Source organism: Panulirus ornatus, chromosome 36 (genome assembly GCF_036320965.1).
Source record: "Panulirus ornatus isolate Po-2019 chromosome 36, ASM3632096v1, whole genome shotgun sequence".
NCBI lineage: Eukaryota > Metazoa > Arthropoda > Malacostraca > Decapoda > Palinuridae > Panulirus > Panulirus ornatus.
This window is the reverse complement of record NC_092259.1, coordinates 1288135-1305946: the sequence shown is the minus strand read 5'-3', so window position 1 is coordinate 1305946 and position 17812 is coordinate 1288135. Positions and strand designations below refer to the sequence as shown.

The following is a 17812-nucleotide window of genomic DNA, read 5'->3' as shown; positions in this document are numbered from 1 at the left end:
AGCTGGTGAGGTCTTACTTTCGAAGTACCAGGGTGTTGTGGGGTACAAGAGAACGTGTAGATAATTTAGCGCCAAGCGTAGTCAAGGTAGCGTCTCATCCCTGCATTTGGCGGCTGTGAAAATAACATGCTGTACTAATGGATAGTTATCTTCAATAAACTTAACACCGAATATGAGAGTAATGGAGAGAGAGAGAGAGAGACTTTTATCACCGAAGCTCTTGAATTTACTCGTATCTGAATAACACTAAACACCAGAATGGAACATAGATAGGGGGCACCTTCGTCCATGGTGCCTCATACATTCCTGGGTTGTCTCGTCAAGGGGGGAGGGGGGTGACCTGTCCCAGCGGAGGGCTGGCTACACGTGGCGCCCTCACCGTGCAGATGATGGTCAGTGACCTGCTAATGCGACCATGATACCGGTGGTCGAAGCTGATGTGATGACGATGACACCCCTAGGGCGTGGCAAACGCCACCCCATAACCCGGCGGGAAGATAGCCACGCTTATCAAAACCCACATCAGAGAGAGTGCAGCATATATGGCTGGTAAGGGACGGACGGAGGGAGGGGGGAAAAATATAAGGATAATAAATAATGTTGGAGGGAGTGAGGAGCGTGATGGCCGGGCGACCGTCGCTTTGACGAAGCACATAACCACTTGTTCCATCGTCCTGCTCAACCAGACACAGCGACACCCTTTTGGTCGATGCGCCGCTCCTCCTCCCCTTCCCTTGCTTGTGGCCTCCCCTCTCACCGGCCAGGGTTCAGACCCCCGTCAAAGTTTCTCCTCCTCACCTATGGAAACACAGACCCTGCCCAGCAGCACACCTGTGACTCCGGACTGAGCCACAGGGGTCGCCCCACATCATTGCTCCTGAACGAAGTTATATGAAACCAAATAACCGGTGTGATTCACCGGAGCGTAGGGGACATACCGTTTAATAACCTCCATCCGTTGACATCATGAACCGCTTAATATACTCATCCAAAACGGCCTCCGGACGCCCCACAGCCGGATAGGTCCTGGCGAAAACCCGCGAGCGAGGACGTGCCTGCGGGTGACGCTGCTCTGGTCACGTAAGTCAACCAAATCTGGCCAAGGACGACCCGGGTTATTGAGTGGAGGGTCGAGCTTCCTCTCCCCTCGGGCCCAGATTGTCCAAGCTGCCGCCATAGCCAGCGAGCTCGGCGGGTGGCTGGGGGCCTGTACGTCGCTGGCACATTCACACGGGCTCCTGTCTTGCTGTGGCTGGCGCTCTGTGTTGTGAGTCGGGCTGTGTTCTACCCCCCCACCGAAATTACCCCCTCTTTCCCCCCACCGTCCCTTACCGCAGTGTTGTACACTTTGTCAGGTGTCATAGTGTGTTGTTCGTCTACTTATTACTTGAGGTGAAATGTGCTGGAGCACTTACACGTGAGTGAGGCAGGACCCCCTGCCGTCAAGGCGTCAACAGCCCAGGTCATCGTCGTCATCACCCGTCTAGCCACCACCTCCTCCTCCGTCAGGCGTCGTGGTGCGTCGGAGTTGGCTGACGGCGTCGTGAGCAGCGATTTAAGTGAGTTATCCACCATCGTTGCTGCTGCGTTTACTGCATGCGATTCATGATGTTCCCTCATGTTCTCATTCAGTCATGAGATGAGTACTTGCTCCTCACGTTGTTACTTGACGTCCTCATCCTGTAATGAGATGAACACTCGCTCCTCATGTTCCTACTTCGTGTCCTCATGCTGTAATGAGCACTCGCTCGTCCTGTTCTTACTTCGTGTCCTCATGCAGTAATGGGCACTCGCTCCTCATATTCTTACTTGACGTCCTCATGTCGTAATGAGTGCTTGCTGCCCACTTGATACCCCGGATCTGTAATTTCCATTTGGTCATAGACTCACGTAGTCGTCGCTTGTAGGAAAATTAAAATACCACCTGAGAGTGGCAGATTGTTGACGTGATGTTTTGTAGAGTGAAGGACGTGTCTTCCATACAGGGGAGCGGTTGCGGTGCTACTGAGTGTGTGTGTGTGGAGTGCGTTATTTGAGGCCTTAGAAAGCCTTTTTACCTTTGATTCCATCCGTCGTAGGGACTGTTTATCCTCATGGTTTAATCACCTTCAGGGGGTATATCTAACAGTACACCCTTAAGGTTCCTGGGTCCAGTCCAGAAAGTGAAATGGAGTGAATCAAACTTCTCACCTCACCCTTCCTCTGGAATACAATCGAGGATGACATATACTGTACGTGCGCCGGATCAACTCCCTACCTCCCTCTATCTATACCCTCCTCAGCGACACGATTATCTCCAACGGTGTGTAAGCGAGTGAGTACATCACGATAGGATCGCAAGTGAAACGAATTGGAGCCCATTGTGGCTGCATTAGCGCCAATCTTCAGCCACTTTGGTGAATGAGAAAAGGATCTCTCGCTCCAATCTGGCCTCTCTCTTGGACCAATGATGGAACAGGTTTATATACAGCGGGAGGGATGGATATCCGTTCCGTCGTGCCCACCAGAGGGTGTGTGATTGCCACTGTGGGCCACGCACCCCCTCACTGGGACGGCACCAGTCCCGTCCCTGCTGAACAACACACTCATATACGAACAGGGTCATACCCACGGCATAACGAAACCTTGGCTATTGTAACGTTACGTGGCCGGAACCTCATAGATTTTGGCAGTGACGTTAGCTTTATAACGAATACGATATGAGAGAGTTGCTATAGTTGTGAAGACGAATGGGAGGTTTATACTAAGGTAAGTCATTCTTGTAGTGAAACACATACGCGTGTCAAGCACTGATGATATTTAAACTCGCTGGAGCAGTAAACACAGAAGCTGAAGAGCTCTCGACTGTATTTCAAGCCGTCCTTCAAAATGGCTCAAGATACAAGCCGAAAACTTGGAGCTTCTGTGTTTAATGTTCCAACGAGGTTACTTATAGGGTCAGTAAAAAAGGGGCTTCAAAGTAAACCTTCAATTTGGCACTTTGATTCTGGATGCCTCCACGCCACTCTAATGGCCTTTGGCGCCCCCAAAGGGGCTTCAAAGTAAACCTTTGATTATGTGTGTGTGTCTGTGTGTGTGTGTGTGTGTGTGTGTGTGTGTGTGTGTGTGTGTGTCAAGGTGTATAGGTGGAGAGGGAGAAAACACTCTTGGAAGGTATAGAACACCCTTGCAGTAAGATAGAATACTGTCTGATGCAGCAGGGCAGGACAAGATATGTATAGAAAAAGCGGCAAGATTTATTTCCCACTTTTGGAGAAGGTGACGAAAATATGGTCGACTCGAACGCCTGGTCTGGAGGAGCTTGTACGGTGCTGCAGGGATATGTGGCACCTATGAGGACGTGGGGGATGAAGGCAATCCATCAAGTTGACGTGGGGGATGAAGGCAATCCATCAAGTTGACGTGGGGGATGAAGGCAATCCATCAAGTTGACGTGGGGGATGAAGGCAGTCCATCAAGTTGACGTGGGGGATGAAGGCAATCCATCAAGTTGACGTGGGGGATGAAGGCAATCCATCAAGTTGACGTGGGGTATGAAGGCAGTCCATCAAGTTGACGTGGGGGATGAAGGCAATCCATCAAATTGACGTGGGGGATGAAGGCAATCCATCAAGTTAACGTGGGGGATGAAGGCAATCCATCAAATTGACGTGGGGGATGAAGGCAATCCATCAAGTTGACGTGGGGGATGAAGGCAATCCATCAAGTTGACGTGGAGGATGAAGGCAATCCATCAAGTTGACGTGGGGGATGAAGGCAATCCATCAAGTTGACGTGGGGGATGAAGGCAGTCCATCAAGTTGACGTGGGGGATGAAGGCAATCCATCAAATTGACGTGGGGGATGAAGGCAATCCATCAAGTTAACGTGGGGGATGAAGGCAATCCATCAAATTGACGTGGGGGATGAAGGCAATCCATCAAGTTGACGTGGGGGATGAAGGCAATCCATCAAGTTGACGTGGAGGATGAAGGCAATCCATCAAGTTGACGTGGGGGATGAAGGCAATCCATCAAGTTGACGTGGGGGATGAAGGCAATCCATCAAGTTGACGTGGGGGATGAAGGCAATCCATCAAGTTGACGTGGGGGATGAAGGCAATCCATCAAGTTGACGTGGGGGATGAAGGCAGTCCATCAAGTTGACGTGGGGGATGAAGGCAGTATATCAAGTTGACGTGGGGGATGAAGGCAATTCATTAAGCTTACGTGGGGGATGAAGGCAATCCATCAAGTTGACGTGGGGGATGAAGGCAGTCCATCAAGTTGACGTGGGGGATGAAGGTAGTCCATCAAGTTGACGTGGGGGATGAAGGTAATTCATCAAGCTTACGTGGGGGATGAAGGCAATCCATCAAGTTGACGTGGGGGATGAAGGCAATCCATCAAGTTGACGTGGGGGATGAAGGCAATCCATCAAGTTGACGTGGGGGATGAAGGCAGTCCATCAAGTTGACGTGGGGGATGAAGGCAATTCATTAAGCTTACGTGGGGGATGAAGGCAGTCCATCAAGTTGACGTGGGGGATGAAGGCAATCCATCAAGTGAACGTGGGGGATGAAGGCAATCCATCAAGTTGACGTGGGGGATGAAGGCAGTCCATCAAGTTGAGGTGGGGGATGAAGGTAGTCCATCAAGTTGACGTGGGAGATGGAGGCAGTCCATCAAGTTGACGTGGGGGATGATGCGATCCATCAAGTTGACGTGGGGGATGAAGGCAATCCATTAAGTTGACGTGGGGGATGAAGGCAGTCCATCAAGTTGACGTGGGGTATGAAGGCAGTCCATCAAGTTGACGTGGGGGATGAAGGCAATCCATCAAGTTGACGTGGGGGATGAAGGCAGTCCATCAAGTTGACTTGGGGGATGAAGGCAGTCCACCAAGTTGACGTGGGGGATGAAGGTAGTCCATCAAGTTGACGTGGGGATGAAGGCAGTCCATCAAGTTGACGTGGGGGGCGAAGGCAGTCCATCAAGTTGACGTGGGGATGAAGGCAGTCCATTAAATTGACGTGGGGGATGAAGGTAGTCCATCAAGTTGACGTGGGAGATGAAGGCAGTCCATCAAGTTGACGTGGGGGATGAACGCAGTCCATCAAGTTGACGTGGGGGATGAAGGCAATCCATCAAGTTGACGTGGGGGATGAAGGCAGTCCATCAAGTTGACGTGGGGGATGAAGGCAGTCCATCAAGTTGACGTGGGGGATGAAGGTAGTCCAGCAAGTTGACGTGGGGGATGAAGGCAATCCATCAAGTTGATGAGAGGGATGAAGGTAGTCCATCAAGTTGACGTGGGGAATGAAGGCAGTCCATCAAGTTGACGTGGGGATGAAGGCAGTTCATCACGATGGCGGGGGGGATGAAGGCAGTCCATCAAGTTGACGTTGGAGATGAAAGTATTCCATCTAGTTGACGTGGGGGATGAAGGCAATTCATCAAGCTTACGTTGGGGATGAAGGCAGTCCATCAAGTTGACGTGGGGGATGAAGGCAGTCCATCAAGTTGACGTGGGGGATGAAGGCAGTCCATCAAGTTGACGTGGGGGATGAAGGCAATCCATCAAGTTGACGTGGGGATGAAGTCAATCCATCAAGTTGACGTGAGGGGCGAAGGTAGTCCATCAAGTTGACGTGGGGATGAAGGCAGTCCATCAAGTTGACGTGGGGGATAAAGGTAGTCCATCAAGTTGACGTGGGGGATGAAGGCAATTCATCAAGCTTACGTGGGGGATGAAGGCAATTCATCAAGTTGACTTGGATGATGAAGGCAGTTTATCAAACTGACATGGAGGATGAAGGCAGTTTATCAAACTGACATGGAGGATGAAGGCAGTGCATCAAGCTGACATGGAGGATGAAGGCAGTCCATCAAGCTGACGTAGGGGACGAAGGCAGTCCATCAAGCTGACTGGTGCGTCTCTTCAAACCACTACACTTATACACGGGTGGGCGCGACCGGATCATACATACAAGGGATCACGACCTTTGGAAACGGTTCTGGTAGATGACTGCTGATGGTAGAGTAGGCGGGAGCCATTCTCGGCTCCGGGGTCGAGCTTAAACCTCTTAAAGCCGAGGATGTCAGAGAAGAGACAAGAGCGGGATGGTAAATGGTGGCGAGGGAGATGGAAAAGACATGAAACAAGGGGAAAATCATGTCGATCGTACACCTACTGTCTTTTAGAAGGAGTAAACATGTGCGAGAAACGAGAGGTGTTACATGTTGTTGATAATGTTGGCCTAGAATGCCTGGTTCCCATTGGCAGGTACGTCCATGGCCCTAGTCTTACAAGGTACAGTCGTGAACTGAGGGAGATACGAGTACATTCTTATGCTCCGTTGGGATCTCTGGCTCGCATGGACTTCCCCGTGTTAAGATGATGTTCTACACGTAAGACTTTACTGAAGTTCAGACGATATTTCTACGTTGAATTTTCAATGTCAAATGGTACATTGACACGGTAAAGTGTTCATGTTCTGTGATAAACATAGGAGTGAGACAGAGTTCTTGTTACCATATGACCCCACGACCCCTTCTCCAGGGGTCGACGAGTTCCAAGACTGCGCTGAAATCAGCAGCAGAGAAAGGTTCTTCGACGAGGTTGTTCTCCGATGATGATACGACCTTGCTGAAGGTGTACCCACAAGCAGGCGGAGTACGGTAACGCCGCTTTATATATACAAGATTTTGTCCACGGTAGCTAGTATGTTGTGGACGCCTGGGTGTTGTTGGCGGAGAGTGAAGTGAAATGACAACCAAGTGATGAAAGAACCGCACTACGAGCGAAGAAAGGAAAGAAGGAAGGAAGGAGGGAGGGGGAAGTTGAAGGTAAGGGACAAGGTAATGGCTTCTGAACCAAGGGAAGATGAAATGGTAGACTTTGTACAGCTCAGGGTGAGGCTGGGTAATATACTTCTGGTAGAAGGTAAAAAGTAGATCAAGTCTTTAGCTTTAGTATTTTGCAAACATGACACAACTGCGTAAGAGAGATAAATAATTGGATCGATGGGGAAAAATTATATAAAGAGAGGGGAAAATAATGTGTTTATGAATGTGGAAACAAAGGACAATGAACCACATTTCTGCCGACCGTAAAATGCGGGTGTGAAAGATAAACTTGGGAAAGAGCAGTTATTGGGTAGGATTGAGCAGTTACCGAGTAGGATTCAGTCAGTAACCGTGGAGTGACTGGGAGATGCGGGATGCCAGAGATGGGGAAGACGCAGAGGATGTGTGGTCTCAGAGAGTGGGGTAAGGGGTAATACTGCGAGTGGTTTGGCTAAGTGGGCTGGATACAGGAGGCCGAGATGATATACAGAGGGAATACAACAGGAGCGAAGCAGATGTGAACTGAGTGAAGGGGGAAGACAGCCACCAGACTCCTGGGAGGTAGACGACAGCTCGGCAGGAGGTGCGAGGTGGATGGAGAATGCCAGAGAGGCGTGTTGGGACACATTACACCTGGGCACATTCCTGTCGTGTCTCCTTCCTCACGAGAAAGGTTTCACGGTGAACAGACTGACTGTCAACCTGGATGGATGAAACTGATTTGTGATTCGTGTCTCAGGCTAGTGAGGAGCCAGTGGTCTGGAGAAGGGGCCTTAGAGCACGACCACCCTCGCCCCAGTACATAGACCATGATAAACACCATCAGTACACACACAGACCCACCTCCTCAACACTAGAGGAAGGGTCATATTTCCATGGAGATTATAGACAGCGGAAAGTGGATATGAAGTTGAAATGATGACATGGTCGTCATGATGTTAAGAGGCGTTCAGCCAAAGGCAAGCCGAAAGAGAGAGGGACAAGAACTGTTGAAGAAGAAGAGCACTGACGGTGTTGAGGGAAGGAGGAGGAGGAGGGTGAGGAGGGGGGAAAATATTTGAGGGAGACGAAACGAGCAGCTGTTAGGTGAAGCCACGAGGGGAATTAAGAAGGAAGCTTTGTATTCATCACGTCCACAAGCGCTGATGTGCACATGTGGGAGGGAGGCTGGGAGCGCTCGAGCGTCTGCACTCCTGCTCAGATGTGCCCCTTCTTTCGTCATAGTGACTCCAAAACGCTTCTTTTATTGCCTCTAACGAACACCTGCTCTTTTTAATGTCCTCTGCTTAACACTGCTCACAAGTGTAACAGATTACAACTCACACAGGACTTTGTAAGCTCTCAAAACGCTTCGTGTATTTTTCCTTCGAATCTGCCAATTCTTTGTAGCCATTATCTGCTCCGTTGATCCTTCTTGTTCTCTGAAGTATGTCGCTAAGGAACACCGCTGGCTCTCCCCGAGACTCAATAGACCAATGAAACGCAACTGTACAGTGTACTCGAACACCTTAGGAGGAGATGAAGCGCTAAACAGGTGTGTGTGTGTGTGTGTGTGTGTGTGCGAAGGGGGGGGGGGGGAGTCGCAAAGGCAAGCGGTGGGAAGGTCAGCTTCTACAGGGAACACATCTACCATGGCGGTGACAGCCCCATGTCAAGGGAGGAAAAAAACAACAACAACAACAACAACAAAAAGTGTAATTACTCTCTAAATGGAATGTGCACCGTGTGTGGCGGAAGGGTAACAGGCAGAAGTTAAACAATATGCTCACATCTCTGGAGCCATGAATGACAATGAGACGCCTGAGCAAGAAGAAGTCTTCCACACTGATGATAATCGGGAGGCAATTGGAGGACGGTAGATAGGGAGAACTATAGATGTCAGGTGTGTGTGTGTGTGTGTGTGTGTGTGTGTGTGTGTGTGTGTGTGTGTGTGTGTTGGGGGTGGGGGCAGCAGATGGAGGAGAATCAAGTCACATAGACTGTCGCCAAGTGCAGGTGTAGACGTCCATTGAAGGTGTGTCAGTATGACACAATTTCGAAGAAGTCTGCTCGACAGAGACAATTCGTATGGGTTAAAGCTGAAAGTCTAGTGTCAGTGTGTGTGCGTGTGTGATTTACGAATGTATAGCAATGGGTGAAAACAGAAATCTATCTCTATCATCTTGCATCTTCATGATCGATGATAAAAGACGTAATTAACATCTTAAACAATACTTGACGAGACTGTGACACAGCGACATTAAGGCGGGAGGAGTTTGGAAGAATATATATATATATATATATATATATATATATATATATATATATATATATATATATATATATATATATATATATAACTGATAGATAAACTTGCTTTTGGGGTATTGCTGAGGAAATGCAGAGTATATGGCTGTCGTGAGGATGCGTAGATTCAGGTACGTACAAGTGCACCTGGACAGTGTGGAACATGTTTTATAAGGGATCACAGAGGAGGGATGATGACCCTACTTCCTGACACATATATACTCCCCACCCTTCCCCCCCCCAGCTCCATGACCTCACAATACAGTGTTTCAAGTCCATCATTAATGGCTGTGTTTCTCCCCTTCTACAGGAACCCCAGTGGTCTTATATGCCATCCCCGGGTGCTGCCGAGTGCTTGAAACACACGTGTAGTGAGAGAATCCTCGAAGGCTTCCCTTGGTGTTGAGGGCGTGAGGGTAAGAACACGCAGGGGGAAGAAAGAAGAGAAGAAAGGTAGAAAAGGAGAGTAGAAAAGGAGAAGAGGAACCTCAGGAAGCCTCTGAGGACCACGTAGAAGGAGTGGGTAGCAGGACTGCGAAGGAGGGGGGTGATGAGGGTCGAGGTGCGGGCGGGCGTGATGCGGTCGGCGATGGTGATAGCGGCCGTGGCGGTGCTGCTTGGGACAGCCAAGGCTGCCGCCGGGGTCTCCTGCCTTCCTAATAAGGATATCTCCCCCTGCACCTGCAAGGAGAAGTCCAGAGGTATGTCTCACAGTCCAGACTTTAACAGGCTCTTAGAGGTACGTCTCTCACTTCAGGGGTACGTCCACAGTCATCCACGGGTACAGCACGTTGAGGGAGGTACGTCTCCCACTTCAGAGTTACGTCCGCAGTCACCCACGGGTACAGCACGTTGAGGGAGGTACGTCTCCCACTTCAGAGGTACGTCCACAGTCATCCACAAGTACAGCACGTTGAGGGAGGTGCGTCTCCCACTTCAGAGGTACATCCACAGTCATCCACGGGTACAGCACGTTGAGGGAGGTACGTCTTCCACTTCAGAGGTACGTCCACAGTCATCCATAAGTACAGTACGTTGAGGGAGGTACGTCTCCCACTTCAGAGGTACGTCCACAGTCATCCACAGCTACAGTACGATGAGGGAGGTACGTTTCTCACTTCAGAGGTACGTCCACAGTCATCCACAGCTACAGTACGATGAGGGAGGTACGTCTCCCACTTCAGAGGTACGTCCACAGTCATCCACAGCTACAGTACGATGAGGGAGGTACGTCTCCCACTTCAGAGGTACGTCCACAGTCATCCACAGCTACAGCACGTTGAGGGAGGTACGTTTCTCACTTCAGAGGTACGTCCATCGTCGAGGGAGGTAGGTCCAGTGCTGCAGGGAATCCATTCGCACGTCTGATGGCCTCAAAATGAGTCAAATTGACCATTAGCGTATCTAATGGGCCAATGACGCGTCCGATGGTCCACTTACATATTACATAATCGGGAAATATGTCAGTGACGTCATAGGTAAATCTGGGTTCACTCAAACTCTCAAGGCAGTGCTACAAAGGCAAGCCTTATTGTCCAGGTATACCACTAACGTTCTATGTATAACTTTAACAGTCCACATATACGTCATATATCCCATAGACACGTCTTAAGAGTCCACATGTACGTCTCGCTACGTCCAACACTCCACATGTACGTCTAATAGTCCACATGCACATTTACTAGTCCACATGTACGTTGAACAGTCTATACGGAAGTCTGACAGTCCGCATGAATGACTAACAGTCCGTATGAACGTCTAATAGTCCACATGAACGTCTAACAGTCCACATGAACGTCTAACAGTCCACATGTACGTCTAACAGTCCATATGAACGTCTAACAGTCCACATGAACGTCTAACAGTCCAAATGTACGTCTAACAGTCCAAATGAACGTCTAACAGTCCACATGAACGTCTAACAGTCCAAATGTACGTCTAACAGTCCAAATGAACGTCTAACAGTCCAAACGAACGCCTAACAGTCCGTATGAACGTCTAACAGTCCACATGAACGGTCTAACAGTCCACATGAAGGTCTAACAGTCCACATGAATATCTAACGGTCTACATGAGCGTGTAAGAGTCCACATGAATATCGAATACTACAGAGGTATGTCTAACACTCTATGAGTAAATGTAGTAATCTATGAGCAAGTCATAAAGTCCACTTATGTTACGGTGCGTCACTTGCAGTGCGTCTAATGTGCCACAAGGAGGTGGGTAGTTTAGCCCAGCGGTGTCAAAGAACTTAACCTTGAACCTTAATGGTCCACAGGTACGAAGCTATGGCCCAGGTATGCGTCGAATGACTCAGAACAACGGGAGAGATGAACGGAGGTACAAAGCAGTGGTCCAGATGGACCTGTTGTTACTGTTATCCAAAGTCGATATTCCAGAATAACGTCTCGTTGTTCCAAGATAATACGTGTATTAGCCCGAATGTAGCGGTCATTGATCCGGGGGTGACATACAGCGACCGGAGAGTCTCGTCCAGAGATGCACAGGGCAGTCGAAGTTGAAAGAGTTCGAGTTCGAAGTTGAAAGATTTCGACTTAGAAGTTGAAAGATTTCGACTTCGAAGTTGAAAGATTTCGAGCTGGAAGTTGAAAGATTTCGAGTTGGAAGTTGAAAGATTTCGAGTTGGAAGTTGAAAGATTTCGAGTTGGAAGTTGAAAGATTTCGAGTTGGAAGTTGAAAGATTTCGAGTTGGAAGTTGAAAGATTTCGAGTTGGAAGTTGAAAGATTTCGAGTTGGAAGTTGAAAGATTTCGACTGCGAAGTTGAAAAATCTAGACTTCGAAGTTGAAAGATTTCGACTTCGAAGTTGTGGGATTTTAAGATGTCTCTTCGTTCAGAGATGATATTATGCGTATATATGCTGCTGAGAGTTGGCAATACAAAGGAAAGGACACAAGAACACGACCGCTGGGGCCTTTTCGGGGCTGTTTTGTGATGGCGAGAGTAGAAGAGCAAGACAGAACGGCTTATGGAGAAATACATGTAAATTCTATGACATGTAACTACGTAGGCGCAAAACAGTGTCAGTCGTGGACTGGTTGACAGGGTACCTGGTCTTTGGGCCTGTTGATTGTAAGGGTCATTCAGGCTGTCAACGTCAAGTTATACCCAAGAGTCGAAAAAAAAAACACAAACTTGATCACAACCATAATTTCAAGACCCCCTACGTACAGCTGCTCCAGCGGCATGCATATTGCCACTGCTGTTTTGAATGTCGTGCTGGACATTTCTCAAGCAACGGCCATGTCTCCCGTTAACATTAGCTCACCAAAATAGCGTTGAAAGTCTCAAATTTAAGATTTTTTTTTTCCTCAGGACTGTCTAACTAATTAGCATTTCAGGAAGCAGTGACATCCACCTCAAAAGTGATGTCTTGGTGATTTATCTCACCAAACTTTTCTCTAACCACAACATTATAAAGAGAATCCTCATATGTAGCTAGAACTAAGTCTAATATGTTCATGTCGCGAGTAGGTTTCTTCAGAACTGTATTACGGAAGGATCAAGCAAGTCTAGGAAGCGTCCACATCAGGAGCTACTGGAAGAAGGTTTTCCCTACGTCGATAATGGTATGTTAAAATCTTCCTTTATAATGAAACTGTGTTCAGTACAAATATCCAACTGGTCATAAAGTCATCAATCTACTCCTGGTGTCCTGTGTGGGCACCAGTTACTTTCCTACGAAGTTTGTCTTTCATTTCCACGCAAATGAAGACAGTATTATCAACTGCTACAACAGCAGATGGTGAAGATCAACTTGAACCAGGAGAAAGACATTACCAAACTCCTTTGTTTAGGTTACTGATTAGTAAGGTGCCCCCTGGAATTACATATTTGACAAGAAAATTCCTGTGTCTAGGTTAGAAAATGGGTATCTTTGGTGTGTTTAGAGAGAAAGGTAATGTAAAGGAGAAAGAGAGGATGAAAAGGTAGGAAAGGGAGTGAGAGAGAGAGAGAGAGAGAGAGAGAGAGAGAGAGAGAGAGAGAGAGAGAGAGAGAGAGAGAGAGAGAGAGAGAGAGTGCCTTTGTAACAGTAGTATGTGACGAGATTTTTTGCCATTAGGCGAGAAAGAGAAAGAGAGAGAACGAGAAGGTCCAGCCTTAACACTACCCATCCTCAGGCCCCAGCATAGCGTGTGAGAACGTGGAGGAGGCGCAGATCATGCTGTCCCTCGGGGTGCTCAAGAACCGCTCCACCGTCATCTACCGCCTCATGTTCCGAGGCTCCAACTTCCCCAAGGTGCACGACTACGTCTTCCTGGGTCTGGACGTGCAGCATCTGACCATGAGCAAGACGAACATCAGTGTTGTGGAGGAGTCCTCCCTCAGAACACTGGCACACACCTTGCAGACACTTGACCTCTCCTACAACAATCTACGTACGGTACGTCACTACAGCTCCCTCCCGTCTCTGATAAACATCTCCCTCTGTCCTGGTCCCACACGGTCGATTAGTCTTGTCGATTCAAACATCCCTTACCTACAGCTCCCTCCCGTCTCTCTCTCTCTCTCTCTCTCTCTCTCTCTCTCTCTCTCTCTCTCTCTCTGTATAGATGGAACAACCCATGGATATATTGCCCTGACCTTTGATCTGACTCTTAAAGGTCAAGGTGAAGAGTTCATGCCACCGTACCCAAGGGTCGCACCGTCGTGTTCGAGGGTCATACTTTGGCGATATGGATTAGGACGGCTGAAAGGAGCCTTGTGGATATAAAAAAAATTGCCAGTTTTCCTTCTTTTTCTTTTCTTTATGATGAACTTTACAGTAGGAAATTCAGGTTGACTGAAACTGAAGTCAAAACTTTTGTATAAGCGCTATGAATCGCAAAAAAAAAAAAAGAGGCAACATCGTAGAAACTTTTATCAAAGACGGTATAGGAAGAGCAGAATATACGTAATGACAAATAACTACAGAAGATGGTAAGTCTCCTCCCAACATACACTATATACTATGGTCATACCCACCACACAGGTTCCGACGGCAGCCTTGGAGCACCTCCAGAACCTCTCATTTCTCAACCTGAACTACAACATGATCAAGATCCTGGGCCAGGCGGCGTTCTCGGGGCTGCGGGCGCTCGAGCGACTCTCCCTCTACGACAACCGGATGCAACACATTGAGGAAAATGCCTTCTCAGGCACAGGGTAGTAAGTGAAGCCAATAGCGTTGCGAAAGTTTGCCCTTGAAATATCTTCATTTTCTATGAAATTTTTTTTTTTTAAGTTGAGAGCATGGGATTTTACTGCATGTCGTTAACCTTGTAAGAATACCACATCTTGTAACAACACACACTCGTGCATTATACATGTCCTATTAGAAGGTAAGTTTTGAAAATAACATGAGGTCCTTAGGTGTGTGTAGACCCGATTCCTGAAGGTGGAAATGGTGAAAGACGAAATAGGTAAGGAGGAGGGTGCATCATTACGGTTTATCCTCGTATAGGGTTGTCCTTGTAAAATGAAATAGGACAAATTATAGGAAGAAGCAGCAAGCAGGCATTCGCGTGCCACGGGTCCACACATCTTAGCAACTGGGGCTCATGATGAGAGCGGTAGCCAAAACGATAGTTGTAGAACGGAGAGAAAAGCAATATTATGATGGACAGTAAGGGATGATTGGAGAGGTGAAAATAGGAGGACTTCCCTTCCACTCTGGCTAAATGAGAGGTGCAAGGAATGCCTATTCAGTTATACTATTAGTTAGTAGGTATTCCATTCTGGAACGAATGGTATCTCTGTACATATGTATCACTCACTCAGGACGATAATAACTGCAGAGTCTAAACAATGACCCACAGTTTCTGGGAAGCAGATTTTGTGATGTAACTTATGTGAAGTTTCCGAGACAGGTTGGAGGTTACGGTTAAGCCTAGCTTGTTGTATATACGGACTCGTACCATTAGTCTTGTTTCATCAGTAAAAACGCAACTGACATACAATTTTTGTCCCCTCTGGTTGGTCATTTCATTACACAAAACTTTAAGAACAGTACGGGTCCCAGGATCGACCCTTGTGGTACGACGTAGCTCATACTTCCATCCACGATGAACGCCATCCACTATCCACACAGCTCCTCATCCATCTTCTTATTAGATACATCCTTAGTCTATCCTTCCATCTCTTCAGTCACATTAACCTGCCTTAATTCCTACCACCGGCCTGTTTTGCGGGACAATGTTAAATGATTTACAAAATCCAGATGAATGTGATCCATCCTCTCTCTCTCTCTCTCTCTCTCTCTCTCTCTCTCTCTCTCTCTCTCTCTCTCTCTCTCTCTCTTCGATCTCGATGACTTCCTCAAAGCCAGTCATTGCTCCGTCAACACATGATCTTCCAATTCTAAATCCAGGACTACAATCATTCAAAAATCTAATACGACCAAAGTTGTTCTGATATACAGTACATGTTCGAATAATTCTCTCTCCTTAACGTCTTTTGTAATACGTTCGTTAATGCTATCGTTCAGAGGATCATCATGATCACCTGGTCTTGTACAACGGTACACCATCTATACACTTGCTATCCTTGGTGTAGCAAACCGCCGTTGTTATCGTCTCTTAGAATACGATCTTTTAATTACATAGTCGCAGGTCTTCCTCAGGGAGAGGGACGCCCGGGGCCTTCTTGTTTCTAGGCTATGTAGTTCAGGGCTGGGGTTCCTCCTTCCCCCATTTCTACGAATGTCCCATCAAAGGTGCATGGCTGTCACTGATCTAACTCATCTCATCATAATGAGATTAAAACACTGGTAAGAGATAGATAGATAGATAAAACCTAGTCACACTCCGTCGCTTCCTCAATGAAAACAATGAGATTCAGTGTTGACATCGTTCAACTATTGTACATTTGGAATGTCTTCTATTTCTGGAGGTTTCACGTCATCATTTGTAGTCGCTGACCAAAATAGTCGCTCAGCAATTCTTACTCTTACTTACTCAGCTCACGATACACCTCCCGGGCTTTTTAGCAACTGTTCTGTAACATGTGTGTCATCTGTCCCTGATGAAACCGTAAAACTTGCTCGTATAATCTTTAATCTTATCTACAAATTGTTCCTTCACTTTTTACGTCCTCGTTATTTCCTAATCTTCAAGTGTGTGTGTGTATATATATATATATATATATATATATATATATATATATATATATATATATATATATATATATATATATATAAATATATATATCCTTTTCTTACCTAGTCTACACCAGTCACAAGTCAGTGCACTCGAAGATCTTCCATACCTTCTCTATGAAATCTTTCTCTCTTTTTCTACCTTTTCATATCAGTCAAAACATGGCCTTGCTACCTTTCATATGACCCTGCGTGTCTTGATGCGCAAGTTTTTCACTTTAGCGGATACAGTCTATAAAACAATGCACACACACATCTACAATATTCTGAGCCCTCTGCCCTATCTATACGATTCAGGATGTACGTATTTCGTTTCAAGTACCAGTACTCACACTGTTTCCTGGAGGCACCAACTCCAGCAAGGATCTCTTCGTCACCGTAGCCCAGCCTGACCTCAACATGATCACTCACACACACCCCCTAGTACTGGTCTATGTACATTGCTTTCACACCTTCTGTTGCTCCCTGTCTTCGTACCACCACATCGAACACACATGGGTGAATCCTTCCCTCCCTCTCTCTCCCTCCCTCTCTGGTTGGTTCCACAAAACGCTCCTGCAACCTCGGACCCACTCCCTTGTCGTCTCCAGAATGTGTCTCTTCTACTTGCCTTCCCGCACTCCCTCCAACAGAATCCAATTAATCTCCTTCAAAAGCAACATCTACCGGTGTCACCAGTCGACCTACCCCCACCTAACTCTCGTCACAAACACATTCTAACCTCTCGATCATTTTCCTATTTCCTTTGTCTCCTTCAGCATTTAAATAGTACAGTAGCTACTATCAACCTGGTTCCCTGACCATACCATTTAGGCCACAGATTCTTCAAACACTTTGTTTCGATGTCCCACAAACACTATATGTCCATCACTTGCCAGTACCACCACACCTCCCTCCCACCTGTCCCCTGTCTCTCCTCCAGGCTGTACACCCTTCAGGGAAACACCACCTTGCTCGCTCTTAACTACCCGTCCCGCTCCTAACTACCCATCCCCCGCTCTTAACTACCCGCCTCGCTCTTAACCATCCACTTCTCTCGCTCTTAACTACCTCATCTAACTTGTTTGTTTTCTCAGTAATTACCATAATCATCTCTAGATTCATCTCTTCAACTTAATACACATGCCTTATTTTCTTCACTTTATCTTATATTCTGTCAGCCTCAGATATACACGCTTTTAGTACCTCTCATTTTTTCCCTAACTTAAGTGTCCTTTATCAGGATCTTCCTCCCTTAGTTAACACTATCAAACATTACTATATGAGGCTTACTTCGTGGTGTATAGCGGTTAGCGATCCTCAGCGTAACGCATGGGTTCGAATTCTGGTCGCGGCAGTCGGATCACTGTCAACCCACCTGTTCATCCACCCCTAGGGGTTGGTCGATAAAATAAGTACCTGGTTCAAGCAAGGATATATATATATATATATATATATATATATATATATATATGCGGGGAAATGAAACACGATAAGTTCCCAAGTGCACTTTCCTGTAATACTCACATCATCAGGGGAAATACATGAGAGAAATATAAGAGTCA

At 47.2% G+C, this 17812-nt stretch overlaps 1 protein-coding gene across 1 annotated transcript in view; it reads left to right on the top strand.

Annotated features, from left to right (window-relative positions):
- Window positions 1-1227: 1227 nt before the first annotated feature.
- LOC139760249 (uncharacterized) overlaps window positions 1228-17812 on the top strand; it is a 33574-nt gene continuing 16989 nt past the window's right edge. The window contains exons 1-4 of the mRNA XM_071683174.1: window positions 1228-1559; window positions 9424-9814; window positions 13255-13517; window positions 14106-14281. Coding sequence (XP_071539275.1) covers window positions 9664-9814; window positions 13255-13517; window positions 14106-14281 — 590 coding nt within the window. The 5' untranslated portion in view covers window positions 1228-1559; window positions 9424-9663. The remainder of the gene's footprint in view (window positions 1560-9423; window positions 9815-13254; window positions 13518-14105; window positions 14282-17812) is intronic.